General features: G+C 36.5%; 1 protein-coding gene across 7 annotated transcripts in view; it reads left to right on the top strand.

The window, feature by feature from the left end:
* The first annotated feature begins 280 nt into the window (after positions 1–280).
* The window catches only part of LOC131078837 (histone-lysine N-methyltransferase SUVR5), an 81,553-nt gene continuing 63,594 nt past the window's right edge, over positions 281–18,239 (top strand). For 4 of the 7 annotated variants that reach the window (XR_009113850.2, XR_009113849.2, XR_009113848.2 and 1 more), the window contains exons 1-6: positions 281–499; positions 4,223–4,278; positions 4,474–4,708; positions 5,089–5,121; positions 5,445–5,747; positions 5,842–5,952. Coding sequence is in view for 4 of the 7 variants with exons in the window: in XM_058016624.2 (XP_057872607.1) it covers positions 4,547–4,708; positions 5,089–5,121; positions 5,445–5,747; positions 5,842–5,952 (609 nt within the window). In the remaining 3 variants the exon portion in view is untranslated. Of the gene's footprint in view, positions 500–2,096; positions 2,182–4,222; positions 4,279–4,473; positions 4,709–5,088; positions 5,122–5,444; positions 5,748–5,841; positions 5,953–18,239 lie in introns of all 7 variants that reach the window. The other 3 variants (XM_058016626.2, XM_058016627.2, XM_058016628.2) reach the window with 3 other exon arrangements.

Raw genomic sequence — 18,239 nt, 5'->3', positions numbered from 1 at the left:
ACACATATCAATATATTCTTAATGTCCAAAAATTAAACCAATAACTTTAAACCTTAAAAGTACAAAAATATATTTAAATTTATTTATAAAAGTTCAACTTTACATTTAATTTTTTTAAAAATACAAACAATTTGATCCTCCCACCGACTACAAATAATGTTTATTACCTTGATCGAACTTATTTAAATAACTTTTTATAGCTATCAAATAATAGTTAATTTTTTTTTTCCTAATATTACAAATGAAAAACATGCACGGATGGTTTTGTGATGTCCATAAGAAGGGGCTAGGAGCATCCCTAGGGTGCGTTAAGACGGGGGGGTTCGTAAAGAGGGAGATCAAAGGGGTAAAGACTTCTTTGGATCTAGAACGATATATTATTATTGAAAACATGGATCCATCCATCTCCTCTCTTACAGCTTCTACACAATATGCAGGACGAGAATGAAGATGACCCAATTGTATACATCATCATTCCCAACGGCTACATAAATAACCAGTATGATTCTCAATTCCTAGACCTTTTTCCTAATGTAATTTTCAATCTATTTGTATAATGCATATTTGGGTGTCTATAGATGTATTGAATTTGTGGGCAAGTTCAATTTTGTGGTGTGTTTCTTTTGGCTTTTAGAATCTCTATCTGCATTTCATTTGTTTGTTAGTAAAATTTAGGGCTTAGTGTGTTGTGAAATATGCTTTTTCTTTCAAGTTAAATATTTGAATAGTGCTTGGTGCGACACTTTGGTCTATTGATCTAATTTTCGGTATCATAATATCTTTCGATGATTTCAAAATTGGATTTGTTTTAAAGAGTAGAGCAAAATTGAAGTTATAATCTAGTAAATGTTAGGGCTTTACATTCAGATGGTTCTTGGGCCATGGATGACGAGGATATGTTTGGTTAAGTAGACAAAGCAATGTCCATTTGTTCAATCCCAAGTTTCATCATGAATTTATGGGATTTTTGTTAACAATGATTCTCGTCCATATTTGTTGATGGGCCTGTTCTTTCCCAAAACAATGAGGAACATGGAGGTTTTTTTATAGTTATCATTTTAGTTCAGAAAGACGAAAACTTTGTAGGATTTTCTTAAAGAATAAAATCAAAATGTGATTTCTCAACTTAACACATATTACATCATCCTGTATATTCTATGAAAGCATAGGATTGTGAACCTGACACTTCTATTTTGCTCAAAACATTTTAAATTTCCAAGCATCACAGGTTGGTCAAAGGAATTTGGAAGTCTCATAATCAATCGATACTTCAATAAGTTGGATTTTCTTTTTAAAAAAAATCAAAATGTGATTTCTCAATTTCACACATAGTACATTATCCTGAATATTTTATGCAAGCATAGGATTGTGAACCTTACACTTCTATTTTGTTCAAAAAGTTTTAAATTTTCAACCATCACAGGTTGCCCAAAGAAATTAGTAGTCTCATAATCAATCGACATTTCAATAAGTTGGAGTTTAAGTATTTGCTACTTTTAAAGCACAAACTACTTTTCATCCCTTATCCCTTACTATTTGCTGCAGATTTGTACTGGTATAGACCAGCAATTCTAGTCTGTTCCACTTTGAACTAGCATTAAGTCCTATTGATTATGGCTTTGTGACCCAGGTTCAAATTATCAAAAACCTGGTGGGCATGCTCCCTGAAATAGTTCTGTTGTTGTAAACATGTTTCTTTGGACATAGGGCATGCAGGAGAATTGAAATCATTTTTGAGTTTGAAAAGGGTTTGCACATAATAGCTATCGTATTCTTGAAGCTTGCATGTTTCCTATAATTACAGAGTGTTGTAAACATGCTTTTTGTAATGTGTTGTGTGTAGTGGACTTACTGCTGCCTAGTGGAAAAAAAATACTAGGGATCATTGGAGCTTTCATCACCTGGTGTGTATGCTCCCAGAAACCATGTGGTTTCTCTAAACATGCCTTTTATGGTGTAGGACGTGGAGTGGAGTTAAGCACATTCTCAAGTTCTCACAAGTGGTTTGCCAAACAATACATCAGTAGGATTTTTTGAGCTTGCACACGCCCCATAATTACACGTTTTAATTGTGCTTCTTGTGATTTGGCATGCAGTGAAGTGGCGTGTAGTGATGTGGCATGTTTTTGCTGAGGCAAAAACAATGTACTAGAGATCCTGGAGCTTGCATGCACCTTGTAGGTATGAAGCTTTTTAGGATTGCATCTCTTGATAAGTGCCTTTCCGGTCTTCAAAAATGGTTTCCCAAGCCAAAATGAAGAAAGGAAATTTTTCTAGATATTAAAGACAGCTGTGTACTGGTATTTTATTCTAACTCTTGAGTCTCCTTTGAGATCCCTTTTCAGGGAATTAATAGATAAAAGACATATTGGAGCCTGCATCTTTAAACAGAGAAGAGGAGGCCTAGTTTACTTTTTGAAGTCTTCCAATTCTAACATAACAAGTTGTGTACAGTCATGATGAATCTAGAAACTTCATTACCAACTGTTAGTAAGGACCGAGGTGCATTAAAGAAATTGCAAAAAAAATAGAACTTGTAAACTAATGTGCCATGGCATTTTGGGGAAGGGGCAGCAGTTGATGGCCAGATGTGTTTTGGAGACAGCAATATAATATCTCAAATTTTTAACAAGTTTAACTATACATGACAGCCAAATTTAAACATAGATATTCACATAATGTATCAAATTCAAAACTTGTAAGGTACTGGGAATACAAAAAGTCTCCTGTGAAATTGGAGTTGGGAGTGTGCTCTAATTTTGAGATTGAGAATATACTGTAGATTTTTGTGATGCACATTAAAAAGCCAAGACATGGTGTCAATCTTACAGAAAAAAATGATCATTGGAGATGAAAAGAGAATTTGATTAGAGAAGTGGAGTATTTTTATAATTAACAAATTTGTACAACTAAAACAGTTGTCCAATATTAAAAATAAATATAATTTTTTTAAAAGTTCTATAAGATTGTTGCTTTAGAATTTAAAAAAGAAAAATCAAATGGGTGGCTATGGGACTATCCCTAATGTAGTTTAGAGAACTTTCACCTGGGACTATACGATGTCAAACACTAAAACAAAGACTAGACTTAATTATATACAAAATACTAAACCATCTACCAAACACTTAACTAACACAAGTCAATAAATGAATAGGATCGAGAATATTTGAGTAAAGCACAGACTCTTTAATATCTTTTGACATTGAACTCTAAGCAACACTCCTTCCCACACCATTACACTTGAGCGTTGGGGAGGGAGAAAGCAAATTATTATTGTTAACTGGCCAACAGAGGGCATTTAAATTATTTTTTTTTAAATTGATTTTTTTTTTAAAAAAAAAAAAGTGTGAGGAATCGTTTTTGATGTCAGGAATGCCTAAATGGCCCTGAGATAGTTGAGAGATGTCTCAGATATCCCTGGTCATCCTGGCGATGGCCAAATGTCCCAATGCCATTCCTCCAGTTTTGCACTTGTTTGGGGGACAGTTCATGATTTGTTTGCAGATTGGATATGGCAGGAGATGTTCCCTGCTATTCCTCTGTACTAGAAACACCTGGGGGGATGGGGGCACAGGTCTCACATGCCCCCATGTAACATAGCTGAAAAGTAATGAACTCCACTTATCCAGCAGGGTCATCCTTCACTTCTTTATTTGTTGGAAAATATAATTTCAATCAATTTATATATTTGACTTTTCTTTTATTTCAGTTTAAATCTTATTGTTTCTGAAAATACCGAGTTGTTACAAACTCACTCTTTGCATTGTGCAAGAATGTTAATTTCGTTTATATTCTAAATTTTTTATCCCCCTTCTTGGATTCAAGTATCATGGGTTCCAGTTTGATCCAATAACCATCTTTTGTGACCATGCTTGAGATTGATGCTATCATTGTTTCTTTCATCAAGAACTGTTGACCGTAAAGTAAGCTCTATCAGGTATGTTGTTTCATACTTTAATGGAAACTTTGTAAATTTTTTTTTTATAAAGTAATAACAAGACAAAAAATCACGCTCTACTTTAACTTTTCTTATGTTTGTGCATTGTTTTGGCTGTACAACTGACTTCAAAACTGATTGTTCTATGGCTAAAAATTAGTTAATTATAATTTAAACCATGAATTTTACAAGTTTACGTGCAGAGTTGCAATGCTCATCAGTTCTTTGTCTATGCTGTTTCATATTTTTTGCACAGGCTTATAAGTTGTAATGCTCTGATTGCAGTTCACTAAACAATTTGGTGTTCAATTAGTAGGGCACCATAGGCTTCATCGATCATGGTAATAATATGCACAGATTACTATGGTATCAATTTTAAATTTTGGTAATATATTCTAGCTAGTTTACATGTATAAAAAATATAATTTATAAAGAATGTTAATTTAGTCTGTTTGCATGGTTTTAGCTTCTTTTTGTTTTAGGGTGTTAGTGTTTAACCTTCTAGTGCTTTTGTTGATTGTGTTCTGTGGCTTTAGAGGAATCCTTAAGCAGATTATTTGGAGATCTTTGCGGGTTTGACATTTAAGGTTCCATGAATTTCAAGCAAATATGGAGGTTGCCTACAGTCTAGAAAGCCAAAATGATAGAGATTCTGATAGTTGTCAACAAGAAACAAGAAATGAGTCGTTGTCATGGATCAATGAGACAGGTGCCGTTCAAGTTAAAGCTGAAGAAACAAAACAAAATGATGTAAGAGCAATCTGGGTTAAGGTGTGTGCCTTTGATCTTCCCTTGCATTCTATTAAGTGCTAACATTACACTGCTTTTCAACATTTAAAAAAAAACTTGAAAGCAAAGAGAGCTGAATATATTTGCTGTATATTGCGGCTTGTGAACTTTTTTTTCTGCATCATTCATGCAAACAAATATCCATGTGTGTTTCTTGTGATGTCTTTATCTGTATGGATAAAGCAACTCCTTTCATGGTAAACCCAAGAATTCAGTGTTCTTGACATTTTTATATGCACAATTTGTGGAAAAGCTTTGTAAGCAAATTTGAAGTTCTTCATGTACTTGAAACAGAAGCTTCCTTGTCAATATTCTGGTAACAATGTTCTATATGTTTGTAATTATTATCCTTGTGTACACAGAAATGTTTGCTCTTAGACTGCAGCCATCGCAAGGTATTATTTCTGTCTTCCATTTGTCAGATTTGCATTGATCTATTACGATAATTCTTTCAATGCCAATCATATCATTTACAATTAAACTTGACACGATGGAAAAGATATCTGTTGTTAGCATTTTACTTTTGTTTGCAAATTATATCAATATACTTTTTTTTTATCTTAATGTGCTACTTGACCGTGAGAAAGCATATTGTTGTTGGTTTAGGATGACAGGTTTTAGGATTTTTCTTATATGTACAGCTAAGTTTTATTCTGAACACAAATTCTTTGGGAGAGAGAAATATGGCCTGAGTGTTTTGGTATTGCTGTTGTTGTAGTGGAGGGGGAAGTGGCAGCCAGGGATACAGTGTTCTACTGATGACTGCCCTTCTGCAACCTTGAAAGGAAAACCTACATCTGAGCGCAAAAATTATACTGTAGTTTACTTTCCTCACAGCCGAAGTCATTGTTGGGCAGATTCACAGCTTATCTGCCCAATTACTGAGAAACCAGAACCACTTGCTTATGGCACCCATGAAAGTGGATTTGCACTGGTAGAGGACTTGCAAACCCCAAGGCGATTTATGATGCAGAGTCTTGCAGTTGCTATGTTTGATATTAGTGATCAACTTCACATTGAGGTTAGATATCTATGATATGTACATGATTTTCCTAGTCAATATTACAATGGTTTATGTTATCTGACTATCCTCTGGTCTTCTCTTCCTTTGATAGGCTGTTGTAGAAAGTGCACGAGATGTAAATGTGTGGAGAGAATTTGCAAGAGAGGCTGGTCGCTGCAAAAATTATTCTGATATAGGAAGAATGTTGGTCAAGCTTCACAGTGTAAGTTCTCAAATTATTTTGTTAAGTACAAAGTTATTTGATCACAAAGAGTTTCTTTTGAAAAATTGGTAATAAGCGTGGTTTTGTGGCTGGTCCACTTACGCCATAGACTTGGCTGAAGCCTGTTTGCATTTGATGGGAGCCAGAGCATGCAGCTGTATCTGGCAAGGCTCAAACCTGGGTCTTGCTGGTGACAGCAGACCTATTAACCACTTGAGCTAGAAGCTGATGACTGTTACAAATTATTCTTTGATAGGGTGTGTGCTGTCTTTCTTGAAGTTCTATTCAATGTTCTGATAGCTATCTAGGTTTTTATCATTTTAATGGAATAACATTTATTCTGTACCTGGTCGGAGATTTGATTATATAGCATGAATTTAATTTGACAGAATTGTGAAAGGGAACTCTGTGAAGTGATAGAAATAGATGCATTGGGGCATTGATATGCGTGCTACCCTAAATATTTGCCTGTGTGAGATTAAATTTCCAGCCATGCAAACCTCAATTCCCTTTTAAAGCTGCAAGGCTAAACGTAGAATGTCATATCCTAGTTCCTAGGAATGGCCTGTTTGTGAAAATAATCTAGGGGATCTCTCTTATCATAGGATTTTGGTCTTAATTGAGAGGTTTTAAGATATGATGGATAGAACACATTGGCTTCCAGTTGTATGTTCTGAAAATTAGAACCTGTCCCAATAATCTCAAATTTTTAGAGCAGTGCCATTAGTCTCTACATTAGGAGATTTAAGAAATGGATCCAGCACAATAATTGCTTTTTTTTGGTTTTTGCTACATCTTTTTACTAATGGGATTCTTTCGTGCTTAGCATTTTTTTTTTGATATCCTGCAATAGTCTATCATGCTTATTAGCTCTTGTTGGCTCTTATAGTTTGACTCACTTAAAGCAATTTTCTAAGAAAAATCGCTTCAGAAATTTGGCAAAATTGATGACATTCAAATGTCATTAGAAAATTTCAGTGCATCTCTCTTCAAGTTCCTTACAACTGTGGATTGACCTCACATTTACCATTTACTACTTAATTGGACCCTAGTTATGAGCAACAATTGTCATTTTCTATGGTACCAATTTTATTGGCTACATAAAATTAGTTGGGTATTTTCTGAGTGAGAGAGGAGAATTGGTGAAGACACTTCACCAAAGTTTCCAAAAGGTTTATGTTCATTTCGTGTAGTAATGTAAAAATCAATTTGTACGAATTCCCGGATCAATTCAATTACCATGCAATAATGATTTGATGAGATGATTTTGTATTTGCTCTACCATTTTAATAGTGAGTCAAAATTGGAAACGAGCTATTTAATGTGAGTTTGACATGTGGACTCGTGACAAGTACTCATCAAGTACACATGTCGGACTTGCTTGATGCAGCCCAGACATCGCATAAACCTTGACTTTTTTCTTTTAACTTTTAAGTACCCAATGCAACCTACATTTTCTCTCGTACAACATTTGAACTCTCCTTTGAGTCATTGAAAGTGATTCAAGGCAATTGAAGAAGTGGTTTATTTGCAATTTTCAAACCTACTGCTGTTTTTTCCAAGCTTTTTAAGTTTTCTTTTACATTTCTAAATTCTTCATTTAGTTTTATATCCATGTTTCACACGCATTAAATTAGTGATAGGGTTTACATTTTCAATATGTTGTTTTTAAAAAATTTCAATCTTTATTCATGTTTAACATTCACTAATGTAAGATTTATATATTTAAAATTTCAATTTATTAAAAATATATTAATGTTTATTTGTGTCTTAGATGCATTCAAATTATTTTAGGGTTTATGTATATAACAGTTTTTTAATATTTTTTTCAATATTATATTTGCAGTAATTAAATGCATTTTTCTTATTTATTCAATGATAGGGTATGAATTTTGCATCTAATGGCATTAAGAAGTGGAAGCCAAAGTGGTGATAAAAAGGATGCTGCTTGGAAGCATGGTGTACCAAAACTGACTATAGGAACTCTCATTTGCAAGTATGTTGGGTTGAAATGAGTAAAGTCATCAGTTTTCGTAAGTACCTCCTTGCACATTGTTGGCTATGCTGTAAGACTGTGTTTGAGTTTCCAGCTAGATGTTGAACATGAGATGAACGCAGCCCTTGCAATTATATACCAAAAAAAATTGGAGAGGATGAGGACATTTACAGCCATTGCAGCGATGATGTATCCGAACAATGCACAACAGTTAGAGATATATATGATAGTGATCGTGGGCTCTAGTTGTGGTCTACTGATTTGTGGCACGTCCACTTCATTGAGATTTGGTATGGTCTAGTTGCATAGTATTTGCGTTCCATAGAACAGCTAGGATCACAACCTTCACTTGAAGGTACAAGATGGAATGAGTACAAACATGAGGAAGTATATATGATGTTCAAATTCATAGTTATACAACCACCTTCCTTTCAATGTTGTTGGATCTGCATATTGGAAAACTTTGTTTATCGTCTTAATAGTTGTAGGGAAAGGATACAAGGCGCCTACTCCACATGAAGTAAGTGGGCCACTACCATAGAAAGTAGTGGCAAAAGAAAAGACAAATGTGAAAGAGCAAAGGAAGCATTGGTGCAAGTATGGATGCACCATGTTATCAAATGGATGGACGGATGGAAGGAATCATACATTCATCAAATTTTTAGTGGCTTCACTAGTATTCTTGAAGTCCATAGATGGCTAAAACAAATATGTAGAGAATTTAAGTTTAATGTTGTAGGAGATTGTGTTATGTTGGAATAGAAAACATGGTTTAAGTTGTAATAGATAATGCAACAGTAAGGAGACTACTTGAGGAGAGCACTCCGATGCTTTTTTAGATCCCTTGTGTGACCAATTTTGCCTTGATATTTTGGAGGAAATAGACACACTTGATTAGGTGAAACCTAGTTTTGAAGACACTAGGAACATTACCAAATACATCGATGCATCACCCTTGGGTACTTAGCTCAATAAGTGATACACACCAAGGGGAAAGAGCTTTACGAGTGGGTGTGACATGTTTTGTAACTAACTTCCTCACCTTGCAAAACATTTATAACACGCTAACATCTTGGAAGTAAATTTTTGTGAGCCAACCATGGCTGATTTTTTTGTATTCAAAGAAGGCGAATGGAGAGAGGGTCAAAAAAAATATTTTTGATTATGGCTTTATGAAGAGTAATAGTAAGATTATGAAGGTAAACTTTAGAATTATATTTAAATTTAAATATTATCCTTTAATTTCACTTTGGAAGAGTTTTAATTACAACACATTGTTCAAAATTTTGAAGTTAAAAAAAAAGTTTTATGCGGTTCTATTATGGTCTCCTAGCCCAAAATGTTGCTAACAAAGCAATAAAACAAGACATTACCATGATGGCTTGCGTGAACAACCCAAATGGGGGTGTAGCAAGCAAAGCATAAGAGAAAACCCAAAAAGTCATATAACACTCCAAAAGATGTTTAACTTGGCAAAATGTGGTGAGAGTTGATAGGTCGATATTGAAGTATTGCAGTTTGACTTCATCATATGCCAACTCCACACTCTCTCATCATGTCTCCTTTGCATTAACCTCACCTTGGTTTGATTTATTTGTTGCCATTGTTAGGTCAACAAGGAGAAGCAATTCAATCCACCCTCAAATATCTTTTGATGGCACAACCCTAGCCAACTTCTTTTAAAAATCCGGTAAAATCATGGCGTAAGATCAAAGGGAGCCATTATTTATTAATCCATCTTCTCTAAGAATGCCTTTTTTAGGAGGATGAAATGAGGGCATGTGGTGATCTTTTAAATGATGATCCATTTGTAATGTCTCCTTTTGTGAGTAGCAAAAAGTGTCCCTTTCAGCCTATTTAATTCTTGTAGGCTAATTTCAGCTTTGATAGGGAATAAATAAATAAATAAAATAAAGTTATCCAATAAAGTAAAATTGTGGATGACTTTATTTCAATTAATTTGATAAAATGGCGTAAGTGATTGAAAAGGCAAATATAATAAAGTCACTTTATAAAAGAAGATTATAATGATGATTTGAAAGCTCATTTGCACATGCTGGATTTTTATTCTCTATTGTGAAGATTTGAAGCTTTCTATGAGAGAAAGCCCTAGGATGAAATTCCTTGAGTTCTTGGTTGATTGGACAAAAACCCATTTCAGCCAACCTTGGTGGATTCACAAAAGATTCACATTTGGGCATAATTGGAGAAACAAGGACTTCATTTGTAGTTGCTGGCAATAGTGTTTCCAAGTACAAATTGATTTAGATTTGCAGGGAAATAATAAATTTGTCATTGAATAGCTGAAGGGATGAGAAGTACTAGAAGAAATCAATACATTGTATATCAATGGAGAAAATAATTTAAAAATCCAAGTATTATTTTCTTTGTAGTCCTAGAAGTTTGCAGTGGGCATGATTGTGCCTCCTTGCTTGGTATGGCTGGCTCATCCTCCACCCTGGATGAAGCTATGTCTCCACCTGCTTGTGGCACTGGCAATGACTCCTCATCCTCATCCTCTTCCTCCTCAATGTCATCCAGTGTGAAACCAAATCCACCCCCCTCCTCCTCCATAGCCTGCCTCTCCAAATCAGTGATGTCATCCTCAGACAACAATGGAGGTTGCTCTTCTGATGTCCAATCACTGTAAGGATCTATATCATCCAAGTCAAGTGGACCACCTGCTACTTCCTCTATCTTCCTTACACGCAATCGAAGATTATATTGCACAAAGACAAGGTCATTGAGGCGTTTTTTAAGCTAACTTGCTCCTCTTCTTCGTGTCAATGGCTTCAAACAAGCTCTAATTGTGCTCACAACTGGATGAACTACAAGGTTGACATAAGATTTGAGGGCAATTTTTTTGAGATCTGGGGTATTTCCACCCCAACTTTGCCACCAAGCATCTGCAAATTAAAATTAGGTTGAGAGTGGCACCCCTCGTTAGGGTCTGAGGGTGAGAAAAAGAGGGGTAGAGAGATAGGTCTATATCTTGGTGGAGAGAGGCGAGAGTGAGATGGAGTGTGGTAGAGAGGGGGATAGAGGAAGAGTGATAGGGAGATAGATAGGTCTAAAATTCGAGGCAGATAAAGTGAGTGAGATAGAGAGAGCGAGAGAATGTTGATAGGAGCATAATGATTACTGAAATTTGACTGTCTGAAAAATCCAAAGATCTTCTAAAACCTAGAATTTGCATTATAACTCCTAGAGATCTGAAATGGCACTTATACTTAAATGTTATATTTCATGTATATATTCTGATGAAGAGAATGAAACTGACCTGAAAAAACAAAATTTGATAATTTTTTGACATGTTTGGGCCCCTTTTTTTAGTCTAGCCGAGTTTCTTGAGTTTTTGCAAAAAACGCGGCGATTACTCGACGAGTTTTTGAAACTCGTCGAGTACTCTGCGAGTGTTCCATCTATCGACTTTCATGTATTGTATCTCCTTTATATTAGGTGTGTGAGATGGAGCTTGTGTGTAAGAGTTTGATAGCCGTTGAGTTGCTCATGGATCTCTGTGGGTGATACTCTTGTGAGAAGCTTGGTCTACAAGTATATTGTAATATGTTGATTTTTGAATAATATATTGGGTGGCTTTTGTAGTGAGGTTGTTCTCTCGAAAGGGTTTTTCCCACGTAAATCACTATGTTGTGGTATGCATGCTATTCATGTTTATTTCTGTTAAGTTTATGTAATTGTTATAAACATCTGTAAACGTTTTGCATTACCCTCTTCTCAAGGTTAGTGTAGGAAGTTGTTTTGCTACTTAACTTCCTTACAAGTGGTATCAGAGCTTGATCACCTTTGGATTCAATTGTGGGTGGTTGGGTTTTTTGAATTAATCTAGATTTGAGTGGGAGCTTATGCAGAAGATACTTTTTGATCTTGTTGCAAGAATTTTCAGATGGCAAGTTCACCTGGGAGAATAGAGGTGGAGAACTTTTCAGGAAGTAATTTTGAGATGTGGAAGCTCAAGATGGAGGATTTGCTAATAGATCGAGATCTATAAGACTGCTCAGTATGATGTTATGGACTGTGAAGATAATGGTCTAATCAGATTGTGCTTGGCAGACTATTCTAATCAATGCCCATGAAGAGACCTCTGCAAAGAAGCTATGGAATAAGCTTGATGAGATGTATCGAGACAAATCCTTATTGAATTAGATTTTATTGAGGAAAAAATTGTATTCCTTAAGAATGGAAGAGGGTGGATGGATTATAGACCACCTGGAAGCATTGAATATGTTGGTGGCTCAATTGGCATCTGTTGGTGTCAAGATGGATGAGGAGAGATGTCAAATCTTGCTTTGTTCTTTGCTTGATTCGTGGGATTCTTTTGTTATGGCTATTAGTAGTACTTTTGTTGTTTTGAAGTCTGAAGATGTGGTGGGTGCCTTGCTTGGTGAAGAGATGCGGAGGAAAGTATCCATTAGTTTGAAGGAAGCCCTATTTGTTTGTGGAAGACCGAAGGAAAAAGGAAAGAAGAATAAAAAGCGTGACAAATCCAAGTCTAGAGGGAGATCCAAATCTCCTGGAAAGTTCAAAGTCATTTGCTGGAATTGCGGTAAATCAAGACACTTCCGTAAGGATTGCAAGGAAGAAAAGAAGAAGTTTGATTCTGATTTAGAGTCCGATAAGGAAGATGGTGATGGGTTCATTGCAGCTTTGGCCACTCATGTAGGTAATGATGCATGGTTAATTGACTTAGGTGCATCTTTTCAAATGACTTCCAATAGAGATTGGTTTTCTGAATATGAAAAATTTAATGGAGGTAGGGTATACTTGGGTGATGATTTTCATTTAGATATTGTTTGTTGTGGTAAAGTTAGCATGAGGTTTCTTGATGGTAGAATTAAAAGGATTAGTAGTGTGCTATATCCCTAGATCAGCTCAAAATCTATTGTCAGTGAGCAAACTAATAGATGCGGGTATGTAAGTAGTCTTTTTTGATGCAGGATGCAAAATGGTCAGAGGTGCTATGGTGATTGCTAGGGGTGTCAGATTTGGCACACCGTATAAGTCAGATGCATACGCTCTTGAGTGTAATAGTACTTCAATGAAAAGTAAATCTGTGAATACTTTGTTGGAAGAGGTGAAGGTTTCACCTTCAGTAGATGGTCAAGGCTTTTGGGTACTTGTTGTCACAAAAGTTTGCGCAAGGGGTCGAATCTTTGGAAAAGGCCGACTTCCTTCTCATCAGGATGCAAGTGTTGAACCAACCCAAAACCTTAAATTCTACATCTAGACCTATTCTAACAGCTTGTAGAAGAAAAGGGAAGAAGGAAATGCTAAAATGAAAGGAGGTGATACACCAAGATAAGAGATGTTCCTCTCCCCACCTCGAAATGACATAGAATCAATCGAAATACCTTGGAGATGCACAAACTTCAGTTGCATGAATGACCCCAAACGCATGTATGGAGGTTAGAATTTGTTGAATGTCAAAAGGGGAGAAGGTTTCCCACAAGTCACACTCAGAAAACAAGTTAGCACAACATATATGTGAGAGAAAACCACAAAACATACACTTATAATGAAGGTAAGAAAACATACACAACGTGCATAAGTTGAAGAGAGGCAAGAATGAAGATTTTCAATTCATTCTTAGGCCAATGGCCAAACTTACAGTTGTAGAAATGCAAGAAAATATACAAATCTTCAAGAGAAGTGAAAGAGCAAAATGTAGCTCAAGCCAGCATGGAGAGAACCCTTTACAATGAGGCTTAATAGTCTATATATAGCAAACTGGTCACAGAGAAGAGACCAACGGTCAAGAAGGGGAAACCTTGACCCTAGCATATACAGGACAATGTCAGTCCGAGAAGGCAGGGAAGTGCACGGATCTGACATGGTTGTGCGTGTAAGAAACTCATCCATACATTGACAAGGCAATCCCAAGAAGAAAAGTACTTCTAGAAGGTAGATTGCTTGACATTCCAAAGTTAGAGCATGTAGACTTGACATGAAGGCCATCAAGTAACCATAAATAAGCATGGCCTTGGATTCTACTTGATGGCAATCCTGCAAAAAGCATTAAATGTGCCCTTGTAGCTCCATGAATGAAAGTAAACAAGTTGTAGGAGTTGATGGAGCATTAAGAGCCTTGAGTGTTGATCACGTCATCTGGAAGTGTTGTAGTTACTGGAGGTTGGATGTCGGGCCTTTACGAAAACGTTGCAAAGGGAGAGGAGTCAAGAACCTTGGAGTCCGAATGGATGAGAGGGACGAGATAGGAGGACTTCGGATTTCGAGGTTTGGGGAGATAGGATACCTCTTCCCAAAAAAGGAAGAGGTAGAATGGTTCCCTGAATCTCGAAATTTGGAAAGGAAGGTGATAGGGAGCTTGATAGGAAAGTGCTCACAAGGCTAAATTGCTCAAAAAGGATCAATGAATTAGCCTAAGACTTGGAGGGTCTGATGTGTATGTCTGCTCAAACTACCTTACTGTTGTAATGACAAGGATTCCATGGTTTACTTGCCTAGCAAACTCCCTTTATGGTGATGGCTTCTTCCATGCTCCAAAATTACTCAAATTGCTTACCCTTCCATCCACACTTGCTCATGCTTGGCTCTTGAGGCCTTCAACCTTCAGTTTCAATGTGTACTAGGGGTCTTCCACATGGAAATGCAGGGGCAGCAAGGAGTTACTCACCATGAATGCTCATAAACTTGTTTTAGACCTATAACTCTCAATTTGCTCAAATTCCTTAAAAGGGCTCAACTACCCCCAAATGAGGTTGCACGCTGTCTGTGGGTTCTGTTGTGACGTTTTCACACATCGCCCCATTGCAAATGGGGACCCTTGCTTTTTTGCTTTTTAGGGTTTGTTTTTTGGTCTTTTAGGGTTTTGTTAGTTAGCCTTTGCATTTTGAGTGCTGTCGGGGAGATCAATAGGATAGCGGGTCCTGCTGGAGTGATGTCCTGATCCTGAAATTTGGCTAAGTCTGAAAGTCCTGATCCAGAAATTTGACTAAGTCTGGAAACTGAAAAACCTCCAAAAACTAGATTTTGCTATATAACTCCTGGAGGTCTGAAACCACTCTCAAACATCCTGAAAGTATATATGGAATATAACTTAAAGTATAAGAAGGAAGAAAGATAGAAGGAAATGTCACTTATACTCCATTAAAATTATCCTGATAGAGAGTTCAAAAAGTCAAATTTTCGCTCCTGTCCTTCACTGAGGATCCAGAGCGAATTTCGCTCCTGTCCCTCTCCAAGGGACCAAGGCGAAGCGCTCCTGTCCCTCACCAAGGGTCCAGGGCGAAAAGGCTTATTTGAGTCATTCCTGACCTTGTTTGGTCAAATTGAAACATCAAAGACACAATGAAGGACGAAATGAGCATGATAGAGCATCCAGACTTGATAATGAAATGATGAAGTTTTTTGCCTAGAAGGTCAAATTCGCTCCTGTCCCTCACTGAAGGACCAGAGCGCTTTTCTTTATATGCACAATTTTAGACCTTTTTTGGACATTAACTTTTATTCATAGCATGAAGTAAGGTGAAATCTTCCCTAGCAAAGGAAATTTGAGATGAAAATTGTAGTGATTTGGCCTTGAGGACAAAAATCGCTCCTGTCCCTCACTGAAGGACCGGAGCTTGATTTTCAAATTTGCACTGTTCTTGCAGGATCAGGACAATTTTATGATTGGAAGAGATCAAGGAGGGCATGTTTTGTCCATTGAATATAATTTAAGCAGTCTACAAAGGAGTAAATCAACCCAAATGACAAAAAGTGCTCCCGTCCCTGACTGAAGGACCATGCCACTTTTTCAAGTTTCTCCTATTTGTTTGATATTTTATGGCAAAAATTGACTTGGATGGGAAGGACGAAGGATGTTTTATGCCTTGGACGCAATTGAGAGATTTAAAGAACAAAAGGGTACGCCAAGATGTCAAAAGTGCTCCCGTCCCTCACTGAAGGACCGTCCCTCTTTTCTAAAAATACAAATTTCTTGCAAAGGCAAGGCAAGTTGCGTGATTGAAATGAGTGAAAGAGGGCAAGATTCATCCATTGAAGATAATTTGGAAGACTAGCAAAGGACGAATTGGCTTAAAAATGAAAAAGTGCTCCCGTCCCTCACTGAAGGACCGGAGCTTGAATTCCAAATTTGCATTATCCTTGCAAGATTTAAGTGATTTCGCGATTTGAAGAGGTCAAGGGAAGTGTGTTTTATTCGTTGAATATAACTTGAGTGGCCTACAAAGGAGAGAATCAACCCAAGTTGCAATAGGCGCTCCTGTCCCTCTCCAAGGGACCAGAGCGAAGTTATCAAAATTCATTATTTTTTGCCTTATTTTAGCAAATCGCACTAGATGCCAAGTTCGCCAAAAAACTTCGAAATATTTTTAAAAATTCTAATTAAATTGGCATTTAATGAAAATCGCATAGCATTTAATAATTAATTTTGAGCCTTGGAAAATCGTTTTTTTTATTTTTATTATTAATTGAGGCATTTCGAAATTAATTATTATTAATTTAAAATTTAAAAAAAGGGAGCGCTTGAGGTATCATTTTTATTATTTTATTAAGTCAGCCTCTTCCTTTTTAGTTTTATTTATTTTTTTGGCCTATTTTCATCAAGTCGGCCTATGGGGAGGTGAAATGGTGAGCGCTCTATATATTTGGGGTGTGTTTTTCATTATTCAAATCATCCACTCATTGTTTCAAGTGCGATTTGGAGGAGCAAGGAAGGAGGTGCGAAATCTAGCTTGTGTGGAGCGAATTTCTACCAAGTGTGGAGACTAAGGAAGGCGAAATTCATCTTGAAGGCTATTGGAGAGGCGTATTTCTTGCTAGATTGGAGGATAATTTCCAGATTTTTGAAGACATTTGAAGGCGAATTTCTAGATCTTGAAGAAGCTAGTGGAAGATGGAGTTCTTTTCCAAGCTAAAGGGGGCGCATTTTGCTAAAGGGAGTCTTGATCTACATTTTGCCTAGCGAATTCTCCTATTTTTGCATCATTTTTTAGAATTAATTCCCAAGTGGAGGTATGGCGTAATCACCTTGGCACCATTTTTGAAGATTTAAATTTTGCTTTGAAAATCCTAAATTAGGAAATGATAACTCAAGGTTTATCATGAAGTTTCCTAATTAAAATCTTGAATCTTCCTTTTAAAGTTTAATTTTTAGATTTCAAGATATATTACTAATTTTGAAATGTTGTGTAGGTATCAAGATGGCGACTCCAAGCTCGAAAGATCTACAAGTCGGAAGACTCTCCTCAAGGAAAATCAAGCCAGATCAAGGACGATCAAGTAAGGACAAGGACGACCTTCTTCGATCTAGTCTAGCATCGACAAGGACGACCTTCTTTGGACTAACGTCATCAAGGGTGACTTCTCCAATCCAGTATTCCAAGGCGAGGTGCATCAATCATCCTGCACATCAAGGACACAAGAAGTTAGAACAAGGGTTCGTTGAAGAAGCAGATAGTTCCAGATGAATTAATTAAAGCTAGCTTCTCAACAACATCAAGTTGAATATTTACCAAGTTACAAGTGTCAGACAAGGTGGCATCCTAGTCATCACTTCTCCAGTCAGTGTGGTCCACCTCAGCACGTCCAGATTCAATGTACATAACTCATGGAAGGTGACACATACTTCGATGTACCTACCCCGGCTATTCATTTGTGGAATTTTCCAGAGAGGACATGTGTCCAAGCAATACAATTTTATCATTGGTCAAGCATTAAATGTTATGTAATGGTTGTAACAAACCCTAATTAGGGTTTTCATTGTAAAATCTTGGCCATTGATCTCGAATTGATCTCAGCCATCGAATTGTATTATGGGCACTATATAAGCCCTGACATTTCATTTGTAAAGGCAATAGAATAGAATAGGAGTTGGAAATAGTTAGAAGACAGATAGAGAGTAGTTAGAAGGTGATTAGAATAGCAATTAAAGTAGAGTAGAGAGAGAAGGCAAAGATTGTTGCCAAGATGTTGTTGTAAGAGACTTGTAACTTCATTGAAGAAATGGTGAAATTTATGGGTCGATTCGACAATTTGCGTGGTCTTTATACTTCTCATATTTGATTTCATGTTATTAGATGAGTGGAAGAAATGTGCTTGATTGATGGTGGAATTCGTATATCCATACTACTAGCAATTTGTTGATTGCAAACTTGCCTTGCATAGTCAACTGGTATCATTCAGCTTAAGCTTAACTTCAATTGTTGCTTCTTCATTGATATGCATCAACCTGATGGTGTCTATGCCTGCAGTGATGATTTGAACATCATAAAGCTTTCCTTCGAAGATCACACTAACCTTGTGGAGA

This window comes from Cryptomeria japonica, chromosome 2 (assembly GCF_030272615.1).
Source record: "Cryptomeria japonica chromosome 2, Sugi_1.0, whole genome shotgun sequence".
Lineage (NCBI taxonomy): Eukaryota > Viridiplantae > Streptophyta > Pinopsida > Cupressales > Cupressaceae > Cryptomeria > Cryptomeria japonica.
This window is presented reverse-complemented; position numbering and strand designations above follow the sequence as displayed.